This window comes from Clarias gariepinus, chromosome 8 (genome assembly GCF_024256425.1).
Source record: "Clarias gariepinus isolate MV-2021 ecotype Netherlands chromosome 8, CGAR_prim_01v2, whole genome shotgun sequence".
Classification (NCBI taxonomy): Eukaryota; Metazoa; Chordata; class Actinopteri; order Siluriformes; family Clariidae; genus Clarias; species Clarias gariepinus.
In genome coordinates this window covers 23,300,190-23,318,465 of record NC_071107.1, presented here as the reverse complement: position 1 = coordinate 23,318,465, position 18,276 = coordinate 23,300,190, and the positions used below count along the sequence as shown (strand labels likewise).

The following is an 18,276-nucleotide window of genomic DNA, read 5'->3' as shown; positions in this document are numbered from 1 at the left end:
TTTATACAGAATGTTGTAATTCTTAAATGATCGTAAACGGAACAGTCAAATTAAATTATATATATAATTTTTTTCATATTTTTTTTAATTGCAGGTGAAAATGTACTGTAATAGAAATAAATGCCCACCAGATGGCAGTAGAGCTATGTAAATGGCAAAATTTCTTTTCTACACTTATTGAGTGGGATTGTGTAGAGCAGTGAGAGTGTCCTCTTACTCATTTGATATTTGGACTTGATCTTATGAATTTAACCCTGGAGATCTGACAACTTTACCGGAATAAGAATGTTGCAGGTCTGACAGCATGGGTGTAACAGTGCTGTCATAAAGCTTGTGGCACTCTGTGATAGGTGTGTGGGGAGCTGCGCTACCAGGTGAGCCAGGCCCAGCTTAAGAGAGAAGAGGCTGAGAGGGAATTACGGGACTCCTGCTCTAAACTGGGCCGGCAGCTCGAGTTAGCACAACAGGTAAGAGATTGCCTGGGTTCAGAGTTTACCTTAAATGTGAATACGAATCTGGGAATTTGTGCTATTATTTTGGCACATTTATAACACGGGACAGGCTTACTAAAAACAAACAATCCGTGTTGAATAAAATGATAGAGTAGTAACAAATACATAAATGTATTAATATCTACTTGTTACCCATTCCCCCCTCTCTCTCTCTCTCTCTGTTTCTCTCTCTCTCTCGGGTTTCAGGAAGTGCAGAAGCTGGGTGCAGAGCTGAGTGGCAGCCAGCAGCGTTTGGAGGAGGCCCAGAGGGCAGAGGGCCGAGCTCGGACGGAGGCAGCCGGCCTGGCAGAGGGGCTGAACCGCGCCCAGCGCCAACTGCACCTCACCAGGTAACCCCCTTAATCCTATTACATGCCACAACACTGCGCCCGTCCGCACGCTGTGCTCAGTGCAGTGCCAGCGGCCCAGCTGGAAGGCACCCGCACTTTATTAAAACGCCACAGTACACCGTGTGCCAGGGGAACAGGTCTGGAGAGAGCGGGCACACGCTGACCCTCCCTATAACGTCACCCCGCAGTGCTGCGCTCCGCGTTAGTCGGTTTTAAAAGTCATCAGCAACGATCAAGAGACTTTGAGGGTTGTTTCCGAATCAGGCTTAGCGCTGATCCTCAAAACTCTTTAGAGGAGCCGTAAGGATTTGAGCGCAGCGTTCCAGTAACGGCTGTGTTTGGAGAAAGGCTGTTTATTAGAGAAATCTGTTTCACTATTTACTCCGAAATGATCCCGATATGGTTTCCCTTTAGGGAAAAAAAAGGAAGTATTAACTCATGTTAAAGAAGTTTGATTTTACACCACCGCTTTCGCACCCCACAATTCACAACAGCTAGTGTAAGCAAAGCATCAATTTACACATTTACTAAATTACATTAACATTAATGGGTGTGCCAAGCTCATAAGGGCATGTTCTATCACCAGACATGGTACTTTTTTTTTTTTCCTTTAAACATGTGGCATGACGGTAAGTGTTCCTGCAATTTTTGCCAAGCTGTGTTGGTAGTTTTTACCTGATGAACCTGTGCATCACTTTGCCCTCTGAGGGATGAATCTGTAATACAGATAGGTATGAGTGATACTTCTCCTTGACACTGTCACTTATGTCTCTCTCTCTCTGGTTATAAAGGTCATGAGTTTGGAGCAATTTAGTGCAGACATTCGCCTGTTAAATCCCACGCGTGTTGTGCTACTGATGGATCGAGCATTTGTGTGAAACCTGTCTGTAGGTTCCCTCACCCACCACCTTGATTATTGTATCGGCCAACAGTGACGCAAGGCAGCAAAGCATCCTCAGTGGGAGTGGATAAATTTCCAACCTCTGTTTCTCCAGAGGTAGAATGTGAGACAGCTGCACAGCTGCAGAGGAGGGTCGGCATCTGTTCAGCAGAGGAATGACCAAGTATTACGACGCGCTCGTATATTGTTTATGAGGTACTGTAGGAAAACATGCTGTGCAGGGAAGGTTATAATTTGCACCATTTGTTTACATTTGGTGAGGTCGACTTGGGAGACAACGTGATTCATCTTGTACTGTACATCGATTAGCTATAACATTAAAACCATTAACAATATAATGACTTACTGTAGGTTTTGAGTTCTCCTAGTGCCACCGGGGTTGCCCTGACCACTTAGGTCCATGGTGTCTGACACCGAGTGTTTGGTAGCGCGTCCTTTGGGTGCTCCGGGTTGTGAGGTGGGGCCTTTGTGGATTGGACTTGTTTGTCTGGTTCATCCCAATCAGAATGTGTGCTCAATCAGAATGGGATTTGGCGAGTTTGGCGGCCAGGTCGGCAACCTCTGGCTTTTTGCCTGATGGATCCCATGCGCAGCAGGCTTTGGTGCTGTGGGTGTTCTGGTGCCTTTGTATCATGGCCAGCATTGACTTTTTATTTTCAAAGCTGCATTGGCTTTTCTGTGGGATCGGACCAGATGGGCTGGCCTTTGGTCCCCGCAGGTATGCATGAACCTGGGGTGCCCATGGTCCTATCACCAGTTTACTGGTGATCAGAGTTGATCAGTTGTCCTGATGGTGGTCATAAGATAAAATAAAATAAAATAAGATAAAACCTTTAAAAAGTAATAATCAGTCAACGTAAAAAAAAATATATCTATGACCATACATGTATAAATTTTTTTTGTATTCTTTATTATTACAGATAAAAACATATATACTCACTTATTTCTGTACATTTCTGAGACATTGCCAGATCCAAATCTTCAACAGAGAAGTTATCAGTGCAAAATATTTCTAGTTTCAACAACTTCTTGCATTCAATTTATTCCAATTTTTATGTTTAGATCCAAAGTATATCATCTGCTTTCTATTAGTGTTATTAGTAATATTATCTGATAACTAATGTTGCTATTACAGAAGGCTGAAATATGCAAATGACTCCTTTAACACGTCACTAAATCTTCAATTTTTTTAGATGAGTATTTTGAACCTGGGGAGAATCAGACCATCACATAGAATTCGTTTAACATAATTCAGGCCACATTAATGGCACAGTTCTCTTAATACATCCAAATCCTAACTTAAACAATTCAGTCAAATGGTATTTAAATAATAATAATAGTGATACTGATAATAATAATAATAATAAAAATACATTTTCACTGCTGCAATATAATTCAAACAGTGTACGTTGTTCAAATCGTGGAATCATTTCATTGTTAAACAAATTTAGGAAATACACCAGTTTTGTCTTATAAACTTGTTGGTTTTTACCCAGCGCAGTGCTCGGTTTGAATTATTTATCAGTGCTAAACTGAGGCTTGTTCGCCCAGTGGGTAGCCTGTGCAGGAGCAGGAGTGAAGCAGGCGACTCTGTCCTTTAAATGCTCTTTACTTGCTCTCACACCGGTGACAAAATGGCCTGTTGAAGATCACAGAGGTTAAGCCGCTGACCATCCTGGCTGTTGGCAGAACAGAGGTTTTTTAGCTTTTGCGTGTGTGTGTGTGTGTGTGTGTGTGTGTGTGTGTGTGTGGATGTGCACTGCTGGAGCAGGTTCTCTGGACCTGCCACAGTGCACAGATGCATCAGACATCTGTCCATTCTTTTTGTCTTCCTCGGGGCTAAGACTTGTCTTTCACGGCTCTGTCTCGCTTTGTACCAACTCCACACAGACGGATCAGCTGTAGCCCCTGTGAGGGAGCGGGCACGTCAGGCGCCCCGCTGGGCGGCCGTGTGAACGAGGCCTCTGAAGCTGCCCTTTGATTCTCCTCTTTTCTTGTTCTCATCTCAGCCTGAGTGATCACAGCTCCCACCAAACGGACGCAAATGAAGCAGTTGTCTTTTGTTTGTTTTCTCTCTCTCTCTCTCTCTCTCTCTCTCTCATTTTCTCTCTCTCATTTTCTTGATGCATTTTTAGGGCCCTCTCCCGGGCTTCCCAGCCCCCCGGCACATGTCTGCTAGACAGACAGGGCCGGCGGCTCCAGCATCGGATCATCAGCCAGCTGTGCGGTGTGCAGCAGAGGATCTGTCCTAATCCCCCCGCTCTGTTCTCTGCCTTCTGACGGCTTTGAGCCCAGACTTTATTCCATTTGTTTGTTTGTTTCTTGTTTGCTTATGCCTTTTTGTCCCCCCCACCCCCCAACTTTTCACCACCACACCCCCTCATTACTTACACACACCCCCAATTCTCACAATGTTCAGGAGTTAAAGAGATTCTACATATCAAACTAATCAGAAACCTGTGCATAAGAAAATGCTGTAGTGGAAAGGACACTAATTGGTCCTGGACTCTTCTTTTTCTGTCGGAAAGTGTCTAACATCACACAGGGACACGTCATGCATCTTTATTAACTTTGCACAGCATAGCTCAACCTTTCCACAAGATCTCAAGCTTAGTTTGAACATGACCACACTGGAACGTGCTTCTGTCTGAATTCCAGATTATCTATTAAGTCAAAGCTTTTGTGCCTGCTTTGGACAAGATTTCAAAGAGAAATTTTTTTTTTTTTTTTATTCCTTTCATTTGTTTGTGCTAAAGCTTTGTAAAACATTTATTTTTAGCAAATCTCTCATTTCAAAGGTCTAATTGAAATTATGCTTGCAGCGCGAGATGACACATGGCCTTAGAAGTGAATGTGTTTGTGGTTCATCACACTTCAGAAATAGACATGATGGCATGAAAGTGTTTAAAGCCTTTAGAATTAATTGGGAGTGTTTGGTGTGTAGTATGTGCAGAACTGTCGCACAGAGGTCTGGAGAGGGGGCAGTACACAAGTTCTTTACGGCCTTTTGAGAAACTGTATTTCGCTAACTCTCATACTGATGATCACGTGGCCTCTTGCGCTTTGCTGACAGTGTCATTGACTTGTCCTCTGAAAAAGTTCTTGTTCTAAAGCCCATAAAGCATCGAAGACCCACTGCAGCGTTGGCGTTAAGCACTTTCTCATCCCACCCCAGAATTCCATTAAACTTTACACGCCTCTCTGCCTTCCTTCAACCTCTCACGAGTGTGTGTGTGTGTCTGTGTGTGTGTGGGAGGGCAGAGCACAATCCCCCGAATAGGCGAGAATGGGAAAATGAATAAAAGAGCGAGCAGATGCAGCTCCATGCCAGAGGGAGGCTGCCACTGTGCGTGAAGTCTGCCGCTCCACCAAACTGCTGCAAGACCAAGTCAGTGGGAGGTGCGTGTACCATCCGACAGGCAACAAAAGAACGAAGCCTGTGCCCTTCGTCTAAAGTAGTAAGGGAAAAAGGAAAAGAGGCTGCCGCCAGCCGCGAGAAGCCATGTTCGCGCTTTGGGGCGAGGGCGGGCGCGGGCACTGGCAGGTAGGAGGGCGGTGTGCGAGGTGCTGGGCGGCAGCCATCTTGTTGGGGGGAGCAGATGGCAGCAGGGCTGTGAGAGGAGGGGCTGCTTAGCAGAACTAATCAGACAGTAACGGATGGGGCAGCTGGGACCGCTGCCGGCCAGGCGGGAGAGCTCCATGATGTTGACAGTGGTGTGCCCGTTGGCCTGGCATGAGACCCTGCCACGTCTTCACGCCTCGCCTACAGGGCTGCAGGCCCCTTGCTCCTCCTCTTCGTGTGGCACAGGGCAGGACCACAGCTTTTGTCTCCTGTCATTCTCGACCTCTCGGAACATGACATCTCGTGGTCTTTTGTTTAAACGAGATAAAGTTTGTCACAAAGTCTGGCAAGCATAGAGATGTAGTGTTTTGTGAATGGGCATGCTGCACAATCTAATGAAATGTTTGTACAGTATGTTCTTGTAGGCTAGAAGTCATCCAGGTTGTTACATCTTAGTAGAAAGAAAGTCAAGGTTATGGTGATTGCCCTTGGAATTTTATTAGTTATAGAATTAATTCCAACATTTAGTCAAAAAGTATGATGCTGTGCCAACTGTACAATAATCTGGCATGTCTGTGATGCTGATGTCATCACACCAGGTAGAAACAAAAACATTCTGTGGTTTTTAGCTCTCAGGACTGGCCAATATGACTATATCGTAATATAATATAATACCATATACAGTATAATATAATAATGTAATACAATAAAATTGTAATAGGTTATGAAGTATTACAGGTGTTATTGGGTGTCATTAATAAAGCCATAGTTGTCAGTGATATTGAATTGACCCTTTAAACTACCATAACTTACTGAGCATGCCATAGCAGAATATACTGTACTTATACCTACAATAAGATTAACATAAAAATAATACTCTGCAGATTCTGTATTTACATCTGTAATTTACAGAGTGTTTTTAAGACATTGTGTGGCTCCACTGTGTTGTTGCTTTGTCAACACAACAAAATATCAGGTCATGAGCTTTGATTTAAACATTAGTCTCAGAAACAGTGGTCATGACTCCTACCTCGTATCCCTCCATCCTTCAGAAAGCACAGATATTCACTTAGAAATGAATAGTATATACTGCAATGTGAGCATAGTGTATAAATGTTTTATGGTACACAGCTGTACTGATCCAGCGGTGGTGGTTTCTCTTACCTGACTTGAGACATACTGATTATTTATCTGCTGCACAGCCATCTATGGTAAAAACAACACCATCATTTGTGTGTGTGTGTGTGTTTTGTTTTTTCTGGATCCCTACTGTGTGAGTTTAATGTTGTTGTGCATTTATTCAATTTAGTTTTATTTAACAAAGGACATTGTTGCAAAGCCGCTTTACAGAATAAAAATATATATAGAAATGAGTTTTTAAAGTGTAAGGAAATTATCCGATTGTTCCTTAAGAGCAAACAGAGGGCGACGGTGCCAAGGAAAAACTCCCTAAGATGGCAAAAAGAAGAAACCTTGAGAGGAACCATACTTAACACGGGACCCATCCTCACTTGTGTTAAATGTCACAAGTATGAAATTTACATAGAAATGGTGGTGACTTTACTCTATGACTATTACGAACTTCAAAAGGTTGCTTTTTGGCAAAGATGTGTTCGTATGAAAAATAAGTCATTAGTGTTACTTTTTTCAATTCACACAATATACATAAGACCGTTTACACAATTAATATTGACGAAGATGTAGAAACACAAAAAACGTTGACATCAGAATTTTAGCGTTATCCTAAAATCACAGAAACGTATACTTGATTTGTCAGTCAGATGTCTCACTTTGTGATGCTGCCATGTACCACTGGTAATTTCCTTTTTTTCTATCTTCCATTCAGCATGCTTCTGCCCTGGCCTGTAAGACCAGATGCCATGCCAGAGGCTATGTCCCTCAATTGAGCAAGACCTCAACTCGTTTGCCAGTCGTTTACTCCATTATTTAATGCCCTAACCAAGTTCAAGGCAGTTACATGTGTGCCATTCATTTGCAACTCTGTACTGGGAGCCTGTCTATACCCCGGAGAGCATGGTCTCTGAACCTGATTATCCTCACACAGGGCCAGAGCTTCCCTCATCTGTCAACAGCAGAATGCATCCCGTTATAGTAGCTGTAGGGCAGATATGTAGTCATAACCGCAATGTGCTTGTGGTTAACAGTGTGCTAATACTACTAATTATTGTTAATAAATGTTTCATTGCTTATATTGTTTTTACTTCATAAAAGGTAAAGAAATAACAAGTGAGGTCTGTTATTACAGGGTAAAAAAAAAGGTGACTATTTTCCAGTAACATCAAGTGTTATTCCTCTTACACTATAGCAATTTAAGAACTTTTATAACTTTTTCAGTTCATTTAGGAATGACTGGAAAACTTACCAACTCTTACAAAGCACCAACAATCATGACTCCATCCAAACGTCTCCTAACAGAAAACTTCACCAGTGATATCAAATCCATTCATCATGAGGATCATTAATAGATCAGGCATACTGTACACACCACTTAAAAAGACTTATTTGTTTCGAAATGGTCTTGTATTAGAAAGAGTGCAGAAGTATAAATCTGTGATCTAAATTAAAGTACTGGTCAAAAATTTGCACACACTAGTCAAATATTTGGAGCTTCCATACAGTATGTATGCATGTATCTATGTAAGTATCCATCCATCCATCCATCCATCCATCCATCCATCCATCTTATTACGTTCTATAACACCAGCCCTGTCGGTGGTTCCAAAGGTTTAGACACACCTTCTAATTCCATAACCTTTCCTAAATTTTTATTTCTCTCTATATTCTAAAACAATGCCAAAGGCATCCACAATTTACAATAATCTACTTAAACAGTTGTAAAGCCTTCATCCATACTTACTGTACATACTTTCTTGCTTGCTTACTTACTTACTTTATTGATCACAAAGGAAATTCCAGTAATTGATTACTCCAAATCAATTCAGCATTCCTGTGGTATAAAACTTTTTTTTTTTTTTTTTTTAATAATTGCATAGAACTTTTTTTTTTATCTAGGATTATTTCCATAGACAAACCTTACCAAACCTGAGCAGTATTTGGTTTATATATAATATTAAGCTAAGTGATTGATTGATATGTTTAATTGATCGCGTGTTCATTGCGAACAGTTGTTACCAAGGCGTGTATTTGTTCTATGTAATCATAGCAATTAATAAGTATCTGGATTGAAAATTAATTGATTTGATTTAACTCTAGTTTATGTCAATTGTATACATTTTTCATTCACTTGATTCTTTAGTTATACTTCTACCCTGTCCTGTTGCATCTTTAGGTTTCTATTTAACTTCAAACACAGTGAAATACTTTAATTTCAAGTGCTGTTGTTGGGTTAAACAGTCCTAGTAATGACTTTGAGAGGAAGGAAAGCCATGGAGCAGTGTTGGAGTGCCGTGGCCTAGCTCTCAATCAGGCACGCTGGCGTAGGACAGAATGTTATGAGTCCCCCAGGCAAAGTGAAGGCAAATCTGTTGGGTGCAACTGTTCTCACTTGGGCCAGCTCTGCCCAGAGAAAGTGCCCTACTTACTGTTTCTGGAAGATGGCTTGATTTTCTTCCTGCTCTTTGTCCATGACACCCTTTTCTTTGGGATATAAGTTTTGCTTCTATACAGTATTTATGTGTATGAGTGTTTCGGAACACTGATACAGTCAGAAGAGGGCGAGGTACATTAAAGGAATTTGGATTTGTTGTATTTGTCAGATTAAAAAAAATATATATATTATTATTAGTGGATATCGCAATCACTTCAGCACAGCCCAAATTGCACAGCAAAAAATCTTTCCTTGCAGCATGATGGGGCTGCAGGTAGCCTTGCCTCCTTATATCTCCCCGATCCTCGGTTTGAAGTTTTATACATTCCCCTCATGGACACATGGGTTTCCTTTGGATTCTCCAGTTTTCTGACCCTAACCAAAAATATGCATGTATGCAGATTGGCTTGTCTAAATTGCCCCTAGGTGTGAATGATTGTGTGCATGATGCCCTGTGATGGACTGGCATCACATCTGAGGTAATTCTCCCCCTTGCACGCGGTGTTCCTGGGGTAGGCTCCAATCCAACACAACCGACCAGGATAAAGCAATTACTGCAGACAAATAAGGCAATTAAAGCATTGCTATACATTTCCAGTTTCACATGTGAAGCAAGTTTCACATGCATTCTCCTCACACTTACTCACACACACACACACACACACACACATGCAGTACTTTAAATGATTCTCATTATGGAGTATGGTTGTACTTCTGGTCCTCTCCATCTGGCAGATAAAGTTCATCACAAAGCTCATGAGGGAGAGTAGCGGAAGGGCTGGATGCTGACTACAGACCCACCCATTCCTATACTCTTTTAGCTTAAAAGCAAGCGTTTGTTTGTTTTTTTGCTTAGTTTTGATTTCTTACCACAAACACATGGGCTTTTGGAAGGCAAATTTGGTTAGAGGTGGTACAGGTGGGGAGTCTGGCATGGACACCCTGCAGGTCGGCCCTGAGCTCCGGCCATGTGTCCCCTGCTTAGAGCATGGGCATTGACACCATCACTGGCACACGTCGTTTTATCCAGGGAAACACTCTGTCCTTAATTTTCTCACTCACTCATCCTCCTTCTCGCACATTCAGTCCTGTGCTCGCTACCAGCTCTGCTTCTGTTTCAAAGGTTTTGGACAAACACCATTCAGATTAAAAAAAAAAAAAAAAAAGGACTTCTTACAAAGTTTTTTCCTGCCAGCTTTTGCGGCTACTTGCATTAGAGCAAATGTTATTGATGCACTTATTTGAACATCTTATGTTCTGTAAGTGATAACTGATATGACTTTCTGAAAGAGACATATTGGTAAAAAAAAAAAAACAGGAAGTTAGTTACAGCAGGTTTGCTGCTCCAGAATGTGTCGGTTTGCTGCCGGAGGGAGTGCGAGCGAGAGGGTTGTTTGTAAATCGGTGGCAACTGCAATTCATTTTGCCGCTGACCTTGAGGGGGCTTCGCATTTCTTGAAGAAGAAAGCAGAAGCTGGTGGTAAACAAAGTTCACTTCTGACAGATGGATTGAATGACAGAGAGGTTGCGGGTGCCAGAATAGCCCTGGCAGCGGAGAAAATGTTCAATGCGGTCCAACAGGAGAGGAGGTGTGAACAGGTGCGGGGCTGCTGAAGGAAAGGGGACCAGATGGAGGAAGCCAGAGCCAGTTTAGTTAAAGGAAAAAGGGTGGGAGGGAGCAGCAAACAGGGGGGAGAGCATGCAGAGAGAGAGAGAGAGAGAGGATAGATGAAGGAGGGGGATGGAGAGATAGAGGGGGTAGTGGGGATGATAGGAGCGGCATTAGGAGCAGTTAGGATGGAGAGTAAATAGTTGTGTGTGGGAAGCAGATGTGACTTGGGGTGGCAGGTTGGAATCTTTCTTCTCTGTGGTTTTTCAGAGGGTTGGTGTGTGTGTGTGTGTGTGTCAGTGTCAGTGTGATAACCATGGCTCAATAAAGGCAGCAAAACACCTGAGATTTGATGTGTGTGTGTGTTGTAGCGTTTTTTCACATATTACTTTATGCTCCATAAGACACATAGAACGACTACAGAAAATACACACCAAAAAAAAAAAAATAATAATAATAAACACGTACTTGGCTCTGGGACGATGTGCTAAATTAGATATGAACTACGTATGAAATTAATTAACAGATTCCATTTATCAGTGCTTTGCGTTTGCCCATCTGTTCTATGGTAGACTAATTTAAGTCCATTTGCTATCACTAGTTAAAAATAATATGTGCTCCTGTTTACCATGCAGTCGACGGTTGTGTATGGATTGGCGGCATAACGATCGGAGTATCTCTCTTAATTGTATTCCGTTCAGTGAGAATATAAGCAATAATTGAAATATTTTGTGTAATTCCACATCTGCTTCATACCTTTTACCTCATTATCCATATAATACGCTGTAACCAATTTTCTTTTTTAATTTCGAAAAAAAAAAAACATAAAGGTAAAATCACCAGAGTATAATGCAAATAAGGCAAGGTAACTTGGAGCTTACACTTTAAGCAGTCAACCCTTACACTGTGCTAAAAGCATTGTTGTAGCACAAACTCATTAGTTTAGAAACCTCCTTCACCACTTCTACTTCTTGATTGTTCGGTTTCACTGTTTATCTTGCACTGAAGGATAATCAACACTTGATTATGTTAAATCATGCAGCATTATAATCAGATTGAGATTGTTTTTCTGTCATTTTAACATTTGCCCGGTGCAGGTGTCTCCGGCTAAGTTTTCCTCCTGTCGTGCAGTACGAGTGTACTTTGTAAAGTTTCCCCTTGCACATGTGTTACCATACAAATGGTGGCAAAGTCTCTTCATGTACTGTCGAGCGGTGATGAAGCCAACCGGCTGCCTCCAATTTGCGCACATTTTAGGAACGGTAGCATTTGGTCATTCCTGGCGTAGGATCACGGTGCACCGCGGGGTGCTGCAAACTCTGCGCACGAGCAGTCTGTGGTATTCCAAATCAAATGGGCAACAGCTTGAATAGTGCCCACTTAGGCAGCTCGCAGCCCTCTCCCCTCACCAGCACCCAGCCACCGAGCCTCCTACCACCCAGAGCCGCCTCGCGGCCGCAAGACATTAGGCCTCGCTCACATTATTACCGCCAGTGAGCAAACACACTCCGCAAACACACCCTGACCTGGCAGGGGAGACACGGCTTCTGACTGCCCCCAGCAGACCACAGAACTGCACCTCCCGTAGCGGGGCAGCTATTGTGCCGACATAGCAGAAAGCCCTAGTGTGTCCACTTTACTTTTATTTAGACTGTTTCTCTTTTTGTGCGAGTTTAAAACACAACAATAAGAGTATAGAAGATTTGCATTTACCAAATCACATGTAGTTTTGCAAAACGCTGTTAAATTTTGTTACATTATACGCTACAACATATGTGTTTGTGCCATGAAAGAATCCCTCGTTCTGATCGATGAAAGGAAATACATTTAAAATGAGAGGTATATTTAAAAAAATATTCATAATAATATTCATAATAATAATTTTATATCACCTTAATTCTATAATTTAATAGATATAAAATTACATTAGTGAGCGTCCACCCATTCTGGACGTACAGTAGAAAGGTGTCACCATTCTATCATATATGTATATTAATATATCTGACCTACCCATATATTTATACCGGACCTTTGCGAAATCAGACAAACATATATATATATATATAAAAGAGACTGAATTCATATGTATTTCACATATGATATCATTTATAATTGTATTTATTTTAGGATGATTGCCAACATAACCAGAGGTGCAAGGTGGTCGGTCTACATACTGACAGATTGTTGTCACTGGTATTTAGCATGCACCCACAGCTTAATTAAAAATTCTATGATGATAAGATAAGATGGCTATGATTAGTAGGGGTTTAAAAACTTTTTGAAACCAGGGACTTCTATATTTATTAAATATATTCCATGAACCGTCATAGGGAAAATGAGCTTATGCATAATAAAAGTGTATTGAGTATTCATGAACACTTCATTGACGGAGCATATCAGGTTCAGGTTGACATTCTTTATCGGTCTTGTGTGAGATATTTATGTTCCTGATTCAAGTCTGGGTTGTAATTCCCCCCACTGTAACTGCTTTTAAAACTCATTCCCCACCGGTTATGCCTCACTGCCCCTTGGGTGTCTCCGGACCACTCTTATAGAACCACTGTCTTAGAATACACTGACAGACGATTCTTACAATAAATAGCCGGCATGGGATCTATAAATCTTTGAATACCATGCAGGAAGGTCACTTCAGGTAGTCGTTATATTCTATCATGCATAACCTCTAAATCACATGCTCCATCTCACCTGCTTAGTCAAGCACTCAGAGCCATTAGCAGAACAATGGTGTACCTCTCCCTCTTGCCGGTGTCCAGACACTCGACTGTAAGCCAACTTTTCTCGTTGGAACTTTCTGGCGGTCTGTCTCATGCTAATTGGTCGACAAACACCACCCCTTGCCGGCCGCCCCCGCACCCACGCCTGCCTGGGCCCCCTGGAAAGGCGTGCTAACAAATGGCTGGCTGCGAGGCCTTTGCGAGCCCCCTGCTGAGCGCTGGTGTGGATGGTGTTTTAGGCCGCTGTTCAAGCCCAGCGGGGGTTTGCCGTTCTCTCTCTCTCTCACAGCTCTCGCGGGCGGAGCGCCTTCACACTCCAGACGACAGCAGGCCTGCAGAGATGGTCACTTCTCCAGCTACGTTCCAAACCCAGTGTGTGAGAAAAGTTTTGGGCTTTGCTGTTAATTAATGCACTTTGACTTTGTGCAGTTTCTTTCTGTTTTTTTTTTTTTTTTTTTTTTTTCAGTCTGGCTCTTTTTGGCCACAGTTATGTTTTAAAGAGAGAAACTGTTTTTGGTAACAGGATTTGGTGACAGTTCAACAGTTCATGGTGGAATTTGTTTTGATTTTGTCTTAGTTTTAAAATTGGCTTCGTTTTAACACTTAAGTGTAAATGAAGTAACTCGAGCACAAATTAGCTGATGTGTGTTTGGTGTTATTGTAGCTTATTTATGTTGAGTACCTTTAAGAACCTGCTACAGTCCCGTGTCTCTGTCTCGCTCTGTATCTCTGCAGGAAGGAGAAGGAGGCGCTGGAGCGCCGTTGTGCGGAGGACACAGCTGCTCTGACCTTCCAGGCTCAACGGCGCGAGTATGAGCTGACACAGACGCTCCAGCAAATGGAAGCGCAGCACGAGAGGAATGGTGGGTGTCCACTGGTGTGCTTTCCCTTGCCAAAACAACCTCCTCCCGTCATCCCTCTCTCCTCCCTCTTCTACTCCGCATCAGGAACACCTGTAACCTTTGGCTGGCCGAAGGGAGCAGATGCTCGGCTCCGCAGAGCCGCGGCGCTACATATTAGTTAGCGTTTAAAAATGGAGGGGAAGCGGGCAGCACTGCCCACTGTCTGTTGATTTCAGAGTGCTGCTCTCACATCTGTTGCACCATCTGGATCGACGAGTTTATTTACCTGTGTTTCGAGAAATTTGAGGCATGCTGATCGCGAGAACAAAGCACAAGAAAAACAAAGGGTTTCTTTTTGGCGCGGCTGCACGGCACACATGTTGTCTAAAGAGAAATGGCATCAGAGAATCAGCAGGAAACTCTGTGGGCTTATAGATTTATCCTTTAATACCACAGACCACTTCCCTCTCTAAGCATATAATGGCCACTCACACAAGCTAATTATTTTTCCCTTCCCGTGTGCTCTCTCCCATATTCCACTTTCAAAAATGATTGACTCTTAGTAGTTGGTTGAGACAGAATAAACAGGGCGGCCTGGATAAGAACAGGCTTTTTGTCTTAATGACAGGCAGTCCATTGTGCACATGTGTCTCCACTTATGTTGCTTAGTCGTCTGCATGTATAGTCGCATGATCGTGTTTGTACACTATAGTGGAAGTATACGGGTGCTACCATCATTCTTCTCAAAGATTAACAATATACATTAACGGCAGTGGCTAGTCACATACTGTATTGTTGTCGGGCGAGTATAAGGGAAATTAATTTGATTGACAGTTGCAAATGAAATGAAATGTACTTGATGAGAGTAAATAAGTGATGTGTGACAGAAAAATTGTGCACACCACTTCCCCCTACACATCACACCTGCTCCATGCATTCACATCTAATGTGTGAAAGAGAAAAGGTCAACTTCTTATATGGTCACTGTTCAGTTCTCTCTCTCTCTCTCTCTCTCTCTCTCTCTCTTATTAAATTTGCTATACTTTTTTTCCTTTTCTCACTCTCACTTTATTTTCTTCCTTAGTTACATTCTATCGGTCTGTCTATTTGTCTCTGTAAATCTTTTTGTACATGCTACTAGATCTACAACACAAAATGTAAATTCAAGAGCAAAAACCGCTTGGAGACATTTACATGCATTCTGTATGTTCTGTCTATTCTGTAATTCCATCACGCTTCTTATTAGTTATGATTTATTAACAAGGCTTTCAACAGCATTTGATGATGTGAAAAGTGAAGGAAGTGGCCCGGGGGATCCAAATATAATTCATGTAAATATCCAGAAGATGCTGCTGTGTATTACATGTACTAAATAATCTAGTAACTGAAAAAGTCCTTGGCAATAATTAATTGACATACATTTACAGTAGGTGCTTAGATAATCTGCTTAGGTATTCTGATATATCGTATTTAGTAACTAAACCGAAATTAACTAAAACATTTTTTTTATTGTAGTTTTGCCATACGTTTCATTTATTTATATATGTAACTGCATTTCAACTTTTTATATTCCCCCAACTGTAGGTAGGCAAACAATTTTATTTTGGCAAAGTATTGGAGAAACATTCATTAACTTAAAAAATTGACAATTTATTTTTGGTTGATAATGTTGGACTTAATGCTAATGCTTTATTCTATTTACACTAGTCCTGACATTGACATTATTAAACGGACAGTATGTATTAAGATAAAAGCGGAGGTGTCTGTACTAAGCCACTAAGACACCAGCTGTGTACATGGGCAACTCAAGTCAGGAAATGATAACACTATTCATTGTGTGAATATAAATGCATGCATGGTAATTGTCTCTTTAAATGTATTTGAAGATATAGGTTACTGTAAGAAATAACGCTTAATGTACAGTATATATTATAGTCAAACTATTAACACAAAAACACCCACAAATCCAGTTCTGTTCGCTCGATTTATTTATTTATTTATTTATTTCCACAATATATATTTTTAATTACAGTAAAAGATTAATCACACATAGTTATGGTTAGTTCATGTAGCCAGCTTAGTAAGATCAGTGCACAAATGTGAGATTGAATATCAGTTACTTCTTTTAAAAGCCAGAAATAAAACTGTATGCTTGCAGACCACAATCTTAACTCTCTAATTGCTATCTTAAAACTATATAACTAATGTTTTTTTTTAAAGGTAAATATGCTGAATTTTCCTGTATCATTTTTCTTTCATTCTAAACTTAATTCTTGTTATTGAATTACGATTTATTCTTTGCCTTTTCTTATGCTGTTATGTTGCTAAGTCAGACGGCTTATGCAAAAGTCTGCTAAAGCGTGCATGACTGACACCTTACGTTTGCAAACAAATAAGAAGCATTGCGGGAAGAGTAACACATGACATTTACTCTTGTGATGCCATTACATACCCAAAGTTGATTTTCCCTAGAAAAGCGCATTGTGTAGTATTTTATTTAATGCTGCATAAATAATTGTACAAAAATGACTGAAAACCTGATATGGACCTGTGCAATTATTTACCCACAGAAGACTGCAGTTTATTACAGGTACAATCAATAGATATTTGTAAATAGAATAGAATTTTTTTTTATTTAGAAATTTATGTAGAGTTTGGTAATATTTAAGTATTTGTTTATTTTTGAAAATAATTATAAGCTGAAAAATAAATATTGGCAAACATCCTCTTTATTACAATAATTTCTGTTAGCCTAGAGATAATTGGTTTAAATACACGTAGTACATTTAATAGTTAAATATCACAGTGTAAATCGCAATCACAATATAATTTATTTATTTATTTATTATTATTAGTTTTTTTAATCAAATCATGCAGCCCAAATTTTTATACCTCTTGTAATCATCGTGATCTAGCAGCATTACAGTTTTAATGTATTAATTAACAACATCCTACTTTTACCAGTGTATAGTTGTATTTAATGTTGTGCAGTGTCGGTGAAGCAAGTTATTACCTTATATCACATATACTGTACACAGTTTTATTTTAGCAGTTTCTCTGTTTGTCCTCCTTTCTTAAAGTTAATAAGACATAAAAATGCAGCTTGTCATGCTACTCAAGAAACCCTGGAACTGCCATCGTACACCATACAGCTCATGCTGTGATGAGCTGTTACGATGGAAAGCTATAGTATTAGAGTGAATTCATAATATCAAACTGTAAAATTTTTAAATTACAGCTGGAACAATAATCAGTGCTGTTCCGTCATAGAAAATGAAGCAGCACCTTTTGGCCTATAAGATTTGAGAAGTCAACATTAACGTGGTGTCATTGATGTGGTCTGATCTTTTTGGGATTTATAACACGTACAGAGTGTGTGTTGTTCTGTTTGTGACCTTTTATGAACCTGCCAAATAACAGAAATGCTTCATGATTTGCACAGGGATAAAACCACAGACTATCATTCAGCTATAACAGTTATAGCATTCAAGGTTTAAAAGCCTTATCATGGACGTAAATGCATGAATAAGTAATTCTAAATAAATGACATAAAGTTCTGATTTGTCATTATACACAATATTCATTTGCTCTGTCGTTGTGTCACAGTTGCAGACATGGATGCCTTGTTGAGCTTGCAGAATGGCCTCATAGGGAAGCTGAAGGAGAAGTGTCACACACTTTGTTCAAAAATGGAAGAGCTAACCCACTCTAACAGGCAAGTAGTCCTTAAAGCTAAATGCACAGATTTATGACGCACATGCTTAAGGCAGTATCCTTTCCTTTCACGAGGGTGTTTATGTTCTCGAAGACCTATTGAGCTGAAGGTCTGAGTTAAAATATTGTAGAACATGCGGCTCTGTCCCTGTTAGGGATGCTCTGATATTCTGGGCTAAGTTTCAAGGTTTATTTATCACATGTAAACAGTGCATGTGGAAATCATCCAGAGCCTGGGTTAATGAAATACTCCGTCATAACTAAATATATATATATATAGAAAAGAAATACCAGAATATCCCTTCTATCCAATCAGACTGACACCAGTGTGGTTGCTTTAAGCTCATATCAATCATTCACAAATGCTAAATGAAATCTACCACTCATCGTTTGCCAGAGAAGTGACTTCCTATCCTGTTTACAATTGTGCCCTGGCTTCATACGACGTGACATGGTTTGAGGGTGATATATAGCGCGGAGCCGTGTGCGCTGTTATCCAGAGCG

At 40.8% G+C, this 18,276-nt stretch overlaps 1 protein-coding gene across 1 annotated transcript in view; it reads left to right on the top strand.

The window, feature by feature from the left end:
- sdccag8 (SHH signaling and ciliogenesis regulator sdccag8) overlaps positions 1-18,276 on the top strand; it is a 54,659-nt gene that overhangs the window by 12,285 nt on the left and 24,098 nt on the right. The window contains exons 12-15 of the mRNA XM_053501715.1: positions 351-467; positions 699-841; positions 13,952-14,079; positions 17,665-17,773. Coding sequence (XP_053357690.1) covers positions 351-467; positions 699-841; positions 13,952-14,079; positions 17,665-17,773 — 497 coding nt within the window. The remainder of the gene's footprint in view (positions 1-350; positions 468-698; positions 842-13,951; positions 14,080-17,664; positions 17,774-18,276) is intronic.